The sequence below is a fragment of the Netta rufina genome (assembly GCF_964035555.1).
Source record: "Netta rufina genome assembly, chromosome: 14".
Lineage (NCBI taxonomy): Eukaryota > Metazoa > Chordata > Aves > Anseriformes > Anatidae > Netta > Netta rufina.
In genome coordinates this window covers 1,710,565-1,724,640 of record NC_140137.1, presented here as the reverse complement: position 1 = coordinate 1,724,640, position 14,076 = coordinate 1,710,565, and the positions used below count along the sequence as shown (strand labels likewise).

The following is a 14,076-nucleotide window of genomic DNA, read 5'->3' as shown; positions in this document are numbered from 1 at the left end:
TGTGGTAAATGGGGCCACATCTGGCTGGCAGATGGTCACTAGTGGGGTTCCTCAAGGCTCCATTTTAGGGCCAGTCCTCTTCAATGTCTTTAGAAATGATTTGGATGTAGGACTAGATGGTGTTCTGAGCAAATTTGCCAATGACACCAAACTTGGAGGAGTTGTGGACTGAGGGTCCAAGGAAAGGCCTTGCAGAGAGACCTGGACAGATTGGAGAGCTGGGCGATCACCACCCGCATGAAGTTTAACAAAAGCAAGTGCCAGGTCCTGCACCTGGAATGGGGCAACCCTGACTTTACGTACAGACTGGGCGACGAGACGCTGGAGAGCAGCCCCGCAGAGCGGAAACTGGGGGTTGTGGTTGACAGCAAGTTGAATATGAGCCAGCTGTGTGCCCTGGCAGCCAGGAGGGCCGACCGTATCCTGGGGTGCATCAAGCAACAGCATCGCTAGGCGGTCGAGGGAGGTGATTGTCCCGCTCTACTCTGCGCTGGTGCGGCCTCACCTCGAGTACTGTGTGCAGTTCTGGGCACCACAGTACAAAAAGGACATTGAACTGTTGGAGAGTGTCCAGAGGAGGGCAACGAAGATGGTGAAGGGCCTAGAGGGGAAGATGTATGAGGAGTGGCTGAGGGCACTGGGCCTGTGCAGCCTAGGGTAGAGGAGGCTGAGGGGGGACCTCATCACAGTCTACAATTTTCTCCTGAGGGGGAGTGGAGAGGCAGGTGACCTATTCTCTGTAATCACCAGTGATAGGACCCGCAGGAACGGTATTAAGCTGAGGCAGGGGAAGTTCAGGCTGGATACCAGGAAGAGGTCCTTCACCAAGCGAGTGGTTGCACATTGGAACAGGCTCCCCAGGGATGTAGTCACTGCACCAGGCCTGTCTGAATTTAAGAAGCGATTGGACTGTGCACTTAGTCACATGGTCTAAACTTCTGGGCAGACCTGTGCGGTGCCAGGAGTTGGACTTGATGATCCTTATGGGTCCCTTCCAACTCGGGATATTCCATGATTCTATATATCGGTGGGGGGAAAAGGTGATATGAATAAAAGCTGAAGAAAAGACACTGTGTGTGATCCATGATGCCTATCTGAAAGAGAACAATGAAGGAACAGAATCTTTATGACTTGCTCATCCACAGGACATCAGTGTGGATCCACTGATCACTGGAACCTGCCAAGGATTGTACCTTTCTCTCTTAATGAGCGAGAAACAGTAATGCAGTAACATATCTCATTTAATCACTTTGAAAGGGATGTGAATAGAAACCCCGTGGATGTTGCTACCATCTAGTCTTCATTTACAGAATCACAGAATTGTCTAGGTTGGGAGAGACCTCCAAGATCACCTAGTCCAACCTCTGACCTAACACTAATAACTCCTCCACTAAACCATATTCCTAAGCTCTACATCTAAATGTCTTTTAAAGACCTCCAGGGATAGTGACTCCACCACTTCCCTGGGCAGCCCATTCCAATGCCTAACACCTCTTTCAGTAAAAAAGTTCTTCCTAATATCCAACCTAAACCTCCCCTGGTGCAACTTTAGCCCGTTCCCCCTTGTCCTGTCGCCAGGCACATGGGAGAACAGACCAACCCCCACCTCGCTACAGCCTCCTTTAATGTACCTATAGAGAGCAATAAGTGACTCAGAGTTGGCTGAAATCTGTTGACTCAGATTTAGTGACTCAGAGTTGGATAAAGCTCATGTCGAAGTGTTACTTCAGGCTGGAATTGTTTGTTGGCTAAGTAGCAATGTACTTAGAGGATGTTGTTGAAAACATGGAGTGTTCTCTCTCTCCCTCTCCTAGGGACATCTCTTTTGAACAGTGGAAGCTTCTACTAAATGTATACTGAAATGGTTATCACTTAAATGTGAATGCTCTTTGTTTCTGCAGAAACTGATGTGTCACTTTCCATTTTCTTTGACCTGGAGTGATAGTTCAGGAGTGAACTAGTGAGAGTTCATGCTTTATAGAAAAAGAAAAAAAAAAAGGCTGGAAGACTATCAAATAATTCTTGACATAAAATTCTCTTGGAATCTAGATGTGGTTCTACTGAACAGAACACTGCTTTGTATGCCTTTATTAAAAAAAAAATCTCTTTAACATGCTGCTGCTTTTTGAGACTGGAGATGATTGTTAGTAAATTGTTTACAAGCTTTATCAGGGATTTAATGTTACTTGATGAAATCCTCTTGGAAAAACTATTGGAAGAAGCTTCATTGCCTTTAGTTATTTCATCTTTTGGGCCAATGACTTGTGGCAGTAGTTCAAGCTCAGGACAGAGGAACAGGTGGTAATGGGGACTGAGATAGGGAACTGGCTAACTTTACTATGAAATTAGAGTTTAATTGCAGTACTAGACAATGCTTTTTTTTTTTTTTTTTTTTTTTTTTTAATACTATCTTGGCACTCTCTTGAAAATGTAGCTGGTAAATTACATATTGTTTCTTTACACTGAGACTGATCTACTGTCAAATATCCAAAGGTTTCCTTTTCAGTTGGGACCAGAGATGTTGTCTTCAAAGATTGTATAGGCTTTTTTTTTTTCTCTTTAACTGAAATGTAGATATTTACAAGAAACAAACTTCTGCAAATGTGAAACTTTAGTTTTGATTTGCAACCACTGTCATGTGTTTCTTTGAAGGCAGTACTGTTGGTTTGTCTTTTTCTCTTAAGGCTCTCAGGACAGCAGTACAGGTAATGTGCAATATGCTTTTACTGACATGGAACAATTTTTCAAAGTCATGTGTCAGTGCTGTTTTAAATTATATTTTTAGAGAATTGTTTTTAAAGGGTGTTTTAGGGTGGAGGGGAAAAGATTAGCCTGCATGCTAATGTGTGTTTAACTGTCTTCTGAGAATGCAGTGTTTGGTATCGGATTAATAACTTACTGCATTGAGCAGGCTAGAGGAATCGTTACTTTTTTTAAAAAAAAAAAAAAAAAAAAAAAAAACAATCGTAAATGGAGAAGCAGTACTCTTCAGAAATGGCTCTAGAAGCTTAGATAACTTGGTTCATCTTCTATTCTGTTGGATTTGTATTTATATTAAACTTTATTTTTAGAAGACTAATGTATTTTTTGTTACAATTTGTCATTAACAAACAACATATATCTGGCAGTACAGTTGTATGTGTTTTCTTTGCTTTATCACCCTTCTAATTCAGGTCATGTGTGCTGTTATATTTTGGACTGCCATCATGCTTAATTGTGAAAATACTTGCAAAGTTTTCAGTGAAAGCTTACGATAAGCATATACCTGAAGTGCCCTTCATTTTTTAGTATTTTCTCTTAAGCTTTTAAGAGATAACAAAAAATACATGTCTATACATTAAAAATTGATCTGAACACTCATAATGTTTTACAGAACAGTGGTAGGACAAATGTGGTGGAAGGTCCTTTTCAAATTATAAGTTGAAAGGACTAGATAGATTGGGAACTTAGTCATTGCACAGGAAGTGAGCTGTTATTCCAAGTCTGAAATGTTAGTGTATGTTAGTGTATGTACCAAGTGGGCTGAGGAGATGGCTGAAGAAACAAACAAGATAGGATATATGAGCTGGAATAATCATTTCTTGGGGCCAGGTGCAATCTTACCTACGAAAACTGAAAAGCCAAATGGTTGTATATTCAGTCTTTCTTCCAGTGACTCTATTTTAAATGTGAATTGACCACCGACTTCCCCAGTTTGTGTTTGTGCCTTTGTATCATGGGTGGAGTTGAGGCAGATTAAGTCCAACAGCAGACTCTGAAAGGGATGGGAAATATTTCAGAATTTAGAGTTGGTCTCATACTGTTCGTATTAACTGTTCTCTCCAGAATGCTTTAAATGTGGGTGGGAGTTCCACTCACTCAGTTTCCAGATAACGTTTTTCTTTTAACTGACTGTCACTTTTGTTTTCTTTTGTGAAAACTAAGAGAGAATGTAGAACAGTTCAGACAACCTAAAGACACTCTTGTAAAGCCTTTTTTTTTGCAACAACTATTTTTGCAGAGAGCTGCAGAGGTGCATTCAAAGCTGAATTCATTTTTAAACAAATTGATACAAAAATTTCCACCTCATGACTATGCTGTTTGATGCTGTCAGTTGCTGTGTAGTCAGTCATAGATCAGAATTTTTACAGTCTGATTAACTCAAACTTTGCAGGCAGACTTTTAGAAGTTAGTTCACAGAGAAACGTGGCTGGGGAATAGCAAGTGCTAAGCTTAAATTGCCAGAATGGGATATGGCACTAGTAACCTCCTCCCTGCATGGGAGGAGGATGCAGAACTAACCAAGCAAATAAGAAAGATGACATCTTTCATCATGTATTCATGAGTCCTAACAAGGTTCTCTGCAAGGATGCAGGTGGGGAAAAAAGTCTGCTAATATTTATTCAGGCATCAAGGGTTAAAATTAACATACTTAAATCTTACAGCTGCAGCTTGCTGCTATGCTGCTGTTTTAAATGAGGAATGAAATATACAATTTCAATTTTTGTTAGAAAGACACAATTTTGTGTTTGCAGAACTGTCAAAGCCATGGCAAGTTTTACAGACTGTAGTGAACAATTCAAAGGTGATATAATGCTCTCTGGACAGTATAACTGGCTACTCAGTAAAGTGGCCAGATGTTGCTTAATAAAATTTATCTTCATGTTGTTTTTTTGAGAAGTCGAGATGCTAGCAAGTGTGTTCCAGACAGAGAGGGATTCTTAGTAACATTTTTTTTTTTTCTAAGGCATGTTTATTTTGTTTTCTGTGCTGCCATTTCAAAACAGGTTTAAAGAATGTCCTCCTGTTGAAAGGGCAGCAATGCTTTCTTCCCCCTGAGAAAACATCTCTATGTGCTCTCCAGAGAACCTAGATAAAATTACACCCTTCCTCTCAAGGCCCGTGGTGTCTAATAGGGAGTTACCTGATCATGTGCAGAATGCAAAACCAAAATGTGACAGTGGGGCAGCACCAAGTGTACTCACTTCTAGAATTGAAGTTAATGTTGCCTGCTTTCATTCTGTTTTCAAAGCAGGTAATGACCAGGTACCAGCATTGGCACCTTCAGAGCTGATTCATATGGGTGTGAATTGTTCAGACAAAACACCACCATCCCATAGCTCTAGTATGAGCTTTAGTTTCCTATAATGCCCAAAAACCCCTACGGGTTTTTCCGTGGCACATACTAAATCCAGATGCTCTGAGATCCTGTTATTATTTGAAATGGAATGTACTCGCTGAGTTGAAATGAAATGAGCAATTAGCCTGAATAGATTCCTTTTCACTTCTCAATATGACATCATGCAACTGAGTTTGCATTGTGTTTCAGCTTCCTAATATAAAATGACAACAACGTTATTGTCTCAAAGAAATATCAAAGTTGCATCAAGCTTACCCTAAATCTGCATAATGGTAGTCAATAGTTTTCAAAGTTGAAGTTTTGGAAATGCTCATTGTTGCTCTTCTGATTGCTGCTAGTATCTAAACTCCTTCAACATAGACATTCAGTGAAAAACATCCCTATTCAGGGAAAAAAAAAACATCATATCTCTTGAACTTTTTGTTTCTTAGAGGTAGCCTTCATATACTGCATAGACTTTGAACCATTGTCTGCAGAAATATTTCTGTTGACATTTTTAATGACATCTTAATGTATTCACAATTGCCAATTCTGTAAGGGTAATGAATAAGGAAAGCTATGCATAATACGTGCATAGCTTTCCTTACTTCACTATGCATAAGTGAGAATTAACTCTATTCTATCAGCTTCTTGTCAGATCCACTATCTGGGACCTGTTAATTTGTTATAGAGATAAAACTTTAACATTTATTCTCTAAAATCCCTAGTGATGTTGTTCTTTATCACACTAGAATATGGTATGGGCCAGCACGAAGCACTGCTTCCTTGGACAAAACTTTCTAATAACTGAAATTCTTTGGATTAATAAACAAGTTATCAAAGTAATTATTTTGCCTCTTCACCCCTTGCATCAACCTTCACAGGAACCTGCAAATCTGTAAGCACTGAGCAAAAAAAAATGTATTTATATTCATTGAGATTCATTTTTCTCTGATGAAATGATACTGATTTCCCAAGGAGTACAAGAGAATCTGGCATTCAAGTCCAGCTTTCCATTGAGACATTTCTCATCTTTTTAATTTTTTTTTGCTCTACTTAGCAAATATTTTTGTGTGGTTCTGTTGACTCTTCTAGTTCCCTTTAAAATCAAAATTAGCTCACAGTGAAGCATAAAAACTGAAATTATTATTCATGGTTTGTCAAAGGACTTTCCAGTGGAATCTACAGTATCGTTAAGTTTTCAGACAGCTATCACTGTGATTAAACAAAAGTTTCTGCAGTTGGCACAATGGCTCTGTTGGCCCAACAAGGGACAGTTTTGCAGCCCTGGGTATTGTGATTTATTTCAACACTTATGCTTAGTGTGGCTTTCCACCACATCAAGGCTACAGGGTGGGGAAAATAAACGCCAAAGGAATTCCTCTTGTTGAAAAAAGAAATGATGGCTCTCCCTTATGTGGTTCAACAATATGACTGAAGAGGCTGTTTCTCTTTTTTTGTTTGTTTGTTTTTGTTTTGTTTTTGTTTGTTTTTAAGTTCACAGCATCACAGAATTGTCTAGGTTGGAAGAGACCTCAAGATCACCTAGTCCAACCTCTGACCTAACACTAACAAGTCCTCCACTAAACCACATCACTAAGCTCTTACATCTAAATGTCTTTTAAAGACCTCCAGGGATGGGGACTCCACTACTTCCCTGGGCAGCCCATTCCAATGCCTCACAACCCTCTCAGTAAAGAAGTTCTTCCTAATATCCAACCTAAAACACCCCTGGTGCAACTTTAGCCTGTTCCGCCTCGTCCTGTCACCAGGCACATGGGAGAACAGACCAACCCCCACCTCACTACAGCCTCCTTTAATGTACCTATAGAGAGCAATAAGGTCGCCCCTGAGCCTCCTCTTCTCCAGGCTGAACAAGTCCAGCTCCCTCAGCCGCTCCTCGTAAGACCCCTCACCAGCTTTGTTGCCCTTCTCTGGACTCGCTCGAGCACCTCGATGTCCTTCTTGTCGCGAGGGGCCCAAAACTGAACACAGTACTCGAGGTGCGGCCTCACCAGAGCTGAGTACAGGGGGACAATCACTTCCCTAGCCCTGCTGACCACACTGTTTCTTATACAAGCCAGGATGCTGTTGGCCTTCTTGGCCACCTGAGCACACTGCTGGCTCATATTCAGCCGACTATCCACCAATGCTCCCAGGTCCTTCTCTGCCAGGCTGATTTCCAACCACTCATCTCCCAGCCTGTAGCTCTACTTGGAGTTTTTGTGCCCCAGGTGCAGGACCCGGCACTTGGCCTTGTTGAACTTCATGCAGTTGGCCTCAGCCCATCGGTGCAGCCTATCCAGATCCTCCTGCAGAGCCTTCCTACCCTTGAGCAGATCAACAAACGCACCTAGCTTGGTGTCATCTGCAAACTTACTGAGGGTGCACTCGATCCCCTCATCCAGATCATTGATAAAGATATTAAAGAGGACTGGCCCCAGTACTGAGCTCTGGGGGACGCCACTAGTGACCGGCCTCCAACCGGATTTGACTCCATTCACCACAACTCTGGGCCCGGCTACCCAGCCACTTTCCAACCCAATGAAGTATACACCAGTCCAAGCCATGAGCTGCCAGTTTCTTGAGGAGAATGTTGTGGAAAACAGTGTCAAAAGCCTTGCTGAAGTCAAGGTAGGCCACATCCACAGCCTTTCCCTCATCCACCAAGTGCGTCACTTTGTCATAGGAGGAGATCAGGTTCGTCAAGTGGGACCTACCTTTCATAAACCCATGCTGACTGGGCCTGATTGCCTGGTTGCCCTGTAAGTGCCACATGATGACACTCAAGATAATCTGCTCCATGAGCTTCCCTGGCACTGAGGTCAAACTGACAGGCCTGTAGTTCCCTGGGGCTACCCTCTGGCCCTTCTTGGAGATGGGCATCACATTTGCTAGCTGCTAGTCAAGTTAAAGCAGTAGATCTGTTTGCTGCATGTACCACAAGAATGTTTTAAGACTGAGCAGGTTTAAGACATGTTTTTCTAATGTGACTCTGTAATCAGGAGTTCAGCATTATCCTTTTCCTTGGATACAGAATAAATGTTGAGCAATGCCTAAGCTCTGTGCAGCCTATTTTGGGTAAATTGATGGAGCCTGGAGAGCCTAGTTGTCTCTATCGAGGGGACAAAAATAAGATCAGCTAAGAGCCTTTTTTTAATGCAAGGTGCTGAGGTGATTGGGATCATCAGTATTGTACAAGACAGAAATCACAGTATGAACTTGTGTCTACAAGTTACCAGCCTTGGCTAGTTATTAATTAGCAAATGGTGAAGACAAGCAGCTACATAGATCCAGAAGGCAAGACAGCTCAGAAAAGAACTTTATAGTGGGAGTCTAAAAAATGAAATCTTTGTGAACCAGGTGTTGGCCAGAAGTGATTTGGAATGGTGAATCCAAAACCTGTTATATCTAATTTCTTATGTGGTCAGTAAAATGGGTTTTCACATGTTCTTTGTAAATAAGCAGCATTGCATTGAAGAAGAATGACTCCACACTTTTCCACAACAGTCTGTCTGGAAAGCCTTAAATGTCCTCCAAGAGTGTGGATAAAGAAAAGATACTGATGTTAATGAAGTAACTCCGAGAACAATATGAAAGCACATCTTTCAATGAATTTTCTTTTAAATCTCCTATATTTCTGCCTTCCAACCAACAATATGATGTAAGCCTTGGGCAAAATACTGTCCTGTTTTCTAGACAGCAGAATAGAACTATTAAGTATGTGCCAAGTATGTATTATATCCTGAAATATTTATACTGGAGCAGCATCACTAAGTCCTTGTTGTGTCTTGTGCTTTTTATGAGGATTATTTCTCAGATCTTCAGGAATTATGGGATAATGTTATTGGGAATAATGTTACTCTGAAAAACAATCGTTCATCTTTATAAAGAAAAGAGAGAGCAAAATAGGTCAGAAGTGTATTTTATTTAATTGTATTGTTGTATATTTTTCAGTACACTGGAAAATGTGCTTTAATGCCTTAAGCAATCTTCTTGCTGGTTCTCTTGTAGGTTACACCAGAAGCAGTAGAGAGCTGGAATAAACAAACCAAAAATTTGGTTGAACAGACCAGTTAAAGCTTCAGTGTCATAAATGAAAATCCCTGTTAGCTGGCTCACAGAACCCATCCTTTACTGAAGCACATGTACCCTTTAGTAGAACATATCTGAAAAATAAGCTGAATGGTTTAATCTACTCAGAAACACGTTGTGTTGCTAGACTTAGCAATCACCAACTCCAAGTTAGTATTGGGTTTTAAGACAGATGATTATTCTCCAAAAGCAGTAAATGATTGACAGTATTTCTTTCAAGGATGGTGAGAGTCCTTTCCCGACTCAGACAGTAATTTACTTGTGGATAGCAGCTACTGAAAACGTACTCAGGCATATGTAGTTGACACAAATACAAGTCACAATTCTGGAAGAGTTATCGAGCATTATGATTTCTGATTCTCAAAAAGTCTATCTTTTACAAGTTTTACTAAATAAATATGGTCAAAGACACAGTAACTCAGGAATAGCTCAAGTTCAACACTCCAATCTTTTACAGCTGGAACACTGTGTCTAGGAAACAAAACATATTACAAGTTTATTAAAAATATGTAATTTTTGTTCATCTAATTTTCAATTAAACCTGCGTAAAACTTTAGATGATCTAGACTGAAAGGGAAAGTTCATTAACAGCTTTGCTGTATTTCTTCTAATTTTTTTTTTCTGAACTCAAAATTTTGATGCTGTAGATCTTATCTAGATATTTTTTTTTTTTTTAAACAAAATAAAGTTGAGAACTCACCTCCACTAGTTTTCCTCCAGCAATCTCTGCAGTGTGATGATAGTTGGGAAAATCAGCTACTACTTTTCCCCCTTCCATTTTAACAGTTGCCTGTAATAGAGAGAAGTTTAATATTCTCTGGGCCTATTGTCATTTATTTTATCAGACACTGTAAGCATCTGTGCACCTGATGGTTAAAGTTTTTCCTTTAATAAAAGTAAAACTTGTCTATTATATAAACAGCTTGATGATAAAGACTAAATCCTTGTGCTTTAGTTCCTAAATATAAGCATCCATAATTTATTAAATAGAAAAATATTCAAGTAACAATACATTCAAGTTCCATATTTACACAATAAATCATAAATAATGTTCACTCATAGCTCTAAAGATAGTCTTACTGCAGACTGTGTTCTCAGTCAACATTTTACGTGGTTCTTCTGTTTTGTCAGTAAAAAGTGAAATTGTATGAGTTATTTTTAAAGTAGTGTTTTCATATACTGATAACCTGCCTGCAAGCAGCACAAAAGTCACTGTGGGCTAGTGATGTTAATCTTCACCCTGGATCCTGAGTTTCATGCCTTTAACTACACTAGAGTTCACCTATATCATTTAAGTATAGATGAAGATGACTGTACAGTCTGCAGTCACACCTTTATACTATAACGTGTCAGTTGCTATACTTTCAGCAAGTTCCTGAGGAAGGGAAATGGAGAAGGATGTGCTGGTCTCTTCTCCCTGGTAACTGATGGCAGAACACAAGGGAATGGCACAAAAGTTGTGACAGGATAAGTTTGGACTGGACATTAGGAATAAATTATTTACCATGAGGGTGGTCAAACACTGAAACAAGCTTCCTAGCAAGGTGGTTGATGCCCCATGCCTGTCCATGGTCAAGATGTATTTAGACAATGCCCTTGATGCTTTAACTTTTGGTTAGCCCTGAAGTGCTGAGGCAGTTGCACTTGATAATCTTTGAAGGTCCCTTCCAAGTGAACTACTCTATTCTAAGAGCTACTTCTGTATGGGAGGAGCATGCCAGGATGTTAATATGAAGATTACAAATGCTCCAACATTTCATCTGACTACCAAAACTAGCTGTGCAGAACTAGCTATGCAGTTCCATCAGAAAATTAGTCTTGCCTCTATAACTAGTCAGCCTTTCCTGTGCTTTTAGTAATACAGATCAGCCAGTCATATTTAGAAAGCAAAAAAGTAATGTGCAAAGTGAAGAGGGGACTTTTTTTTTTTTAAATAATTGTGTTTTACCAGATACAAGGAAAGCCTTACTAATTTATATGTTGGTTAGTGACTCTGTGCTGAAAGGCAGTGGTTTCTCTGCTGAGTCGTTTACCCTGCATTCATCTTTGGCTACTTAATAGAATTTGGGATGCCAAAGTGCTCAAGAAGAAGACAGAATTTATAATATTTCAAAATTGTGAAGTTTGCAATAAATTGACCAAATAGAATTATGTTTTCTTCCATACACCTCATAAAGGTTTCTCAAAGGCAATGACATTTATTTTTTTTTTCTCTCAGAATCAGAAAGGTATGACTGATATAGCATTCTGGAAATCATGCAATACTATTACTGTTCTCATTTTGTCACAGGTCCCTGAAAAAAATTGCTGGTTTTCATGTCTCTTCAATACAAAGCATTTATCCAGTAATCTGTTGTATGGTTCCGGACACCTCACAACTGCTGAGTTTAGTTGTCCCAAACTATCCCTTCTAACAGAAGAGGTGTGAATAAGGCAATAAAAGAACTGTTTTACAGCAGGTTCTGTATCAAGATTTTTTTTTGTCCATGATAGGATCAGCTCAAGGTTGCACAGTCTCCCTTATCACTAAAGACTGTTCATGTTGCAAGTTGCTCTGTACTTCCAATAGTACGGAGAATAGAGAGGTGTTTTTTTCCCCTTCACTTTATGCAGTCCTTTGTTTAAGGCTCAACACAGGTGACTTTAAAAGGGAAGCACTGCTGTCAGGCACAGGCAGAGCTAAGATCACAGCACTCCTCATAGAGTGTGCTCCAGTTGCTGCATGGTGCTGGACAACAAAGACAGCTGTCAACCAGCTTGTTAGAATTTTAATTAACATTGTGATTGCTTCAGCTACAACACCAGTAGGATGCTCATCACTCTGCCCTTGGTCTTTACTAGTAAATACAGTGTTGAAGCTCTAGTGCTCATTAAAATCAGCTTTAGATATTTTACTAGGGTCATCAAGAAATGGGGAAAAAATATGCATCCTTGGGACAGATTTGATTTTCACCCTACATTCAAAACAAAACAAAACAAAAAGCAACTGGGACAGCATAGAACTCAAAAGAAATTAATTTACCTTGAACTTTTTACCACCCATTGTCTCCATGTCTGCTTCCTTGCCAATAGTGAATGTATTAGTTGTGGTGCGACCTCCTGGGAAATGCTGTGTCCAGGTGAAGTCATTTCCATTCTGTACCACCTCAGTGACTATTTTACAATTCCTTCCCATCTCAACCTTCTCACTGGGAAGACCTTAAGAAATAGAAAAATACAGTTTATCAAATAAAATATCCTATCTGTATTGGAATTGAAGCATGCTCATAGCGTGTTTGTTGTCAGACATTGATGTTTGAACATCTGATTTGTGTTTTTATTTTGTTGTTGTTGTTGCTGTTCGTTTTACAGCAGTATCAAAGCTGAGTTTAAATTATTTACATAAAGGAAGGTACAGGGACATCAATGCATGTGCTAAAAGAATAGGTTTTAGTCTGGCTTTCTTTTCCCTTAGAAAAGATACACAGTAAACATATATCTGCGTGATATAAATATGTTCACATCTTTCTTTCTACTTGGGCTACATGTGCAGATACATGGAATTTCATGTCTATGAACTTCTGCCTCTGCTATACAACTGGGCATTTCTATTTACTATCGTATTTAGTAAAGTATATTTACTTTGTAAATAAATGAACACAAGCATTGAACTTTTGCACACAGATTACCCCTGTAAAATCTCTTAGGAACACCACGATCTATCTCTGAAATGGGCTTACACAGTCTTCTGAAAGGGTTCACAGAAACCTATTACTGTAAAAGATTTTGACAAGTACTTTCATACTTAAAACTTTGTTTCCACCAATGAATACTTAGAACAGAAAAGGTGATCTTCATGATTATTATGCTGCAAACATCTCTTCCCTTCATTCTGCTGCCACAGAAAAGGAATAACTGCTTCTGTACAATGGGACTATTTCCTGTGGCTAATAGTGCTTCTTATAAGAATGAAAACTGAATCTTCTTGCTGAAGTGCTGAACACTCCTACCAAGACTGGTATTTCCTGTTGATCTCTTGATATTTCAAGAAAAAGCCCTTTTAAAAAAGTATTTCTAACTAATTTATAATCTTCAAGACTTACACACTGAGACATACTTACCAATCGCCTTCACAAAGTCATCGTAGTTCTCATCGCTTTCAAATTCGTATTTGCCCGTGAATGCCATGTTGCCCTGGAGATGTGGCTGGTAGTGCAGGATAGCCACTGAAACAAAGAAGAATTGGTAAGTGCAGATGGCCTGAGGCCCTCATTTTTATAAGCCAACCCAAGCTGTTCAGCCCACCTGTACTCACGCCCCTAGGAACTATACTTTTATGATCTATGTGAGTCACTAACATGGATGTCGTTGACCTATCTGAAAAGGGCCATAATTCAATTAAAGATCCTTGACAGTAATCTGAAGATCAGCAGAAATGAAGGGCAAAAGCTGGGTTTTCTTTTTTGCATATTTGAAGAAAGTGATATATATTTCCCTTAAAGATCCCACTAATTTTACAAAGGTGATGGAATAATGGTAAAATATTTTATGATGAAACAGGGAGAAAACATCTTCAAAGCAGCATCCTTCAATCACAACCTCGCTTTATTGGAAGCATATCCTATATTAGTTAATATGTGAAAATAGGAAACAGGCTGCCCAGATTCCTAAGTTATTCTGCTGGGACCTGGGCAATGCCAAGATTCTGGGTAAATTACTGCACCTGCACATCCTTCCTTATCCCCATATGAAGACAAGAATTATGAAATTTTTTACACTACTTGGATGTAAAGTACATTAGAAACACTCATGGCACCATGTTCCCATATCTTATATCAGACATCAGGAGATATCAGGAGACAAATCGTGCTTCAAATTGCTTAGCGAATGTTTGCATAAAGTAC

The 14,076-nt window shown here is 39.6% G+C and overlaps 1 protein-coding gene across 1 annotated transcript; it reads right to left on the bottom strand.

Annotated features, from left to right (window-relative positions):
- Positions 1-9,010: 9,010 nt before the first annotated feature.
- Positions 9,011-13,360, bottom strand: FABP6 (fatty acid binding protein 6; the record flags this gene model as incomplete). Its single annotated transcript, XM_084295617.1, has 4 exons — positions 9,011-9,135; positions 9,894-9,983; positions 12,216-12,391; positions 13,294-13,360. 4 exons carry the CDS (start codon positions 13,358-13,360, stop codon positions 9,082-9,084), a joined length of 387 nt encoding a protein of 128 aa, XP_084151743.1. The 3' UTR covers positions 9,011-9,081.
- Positions 13,361-14,076: the final 716 nt, after the last annotated feature.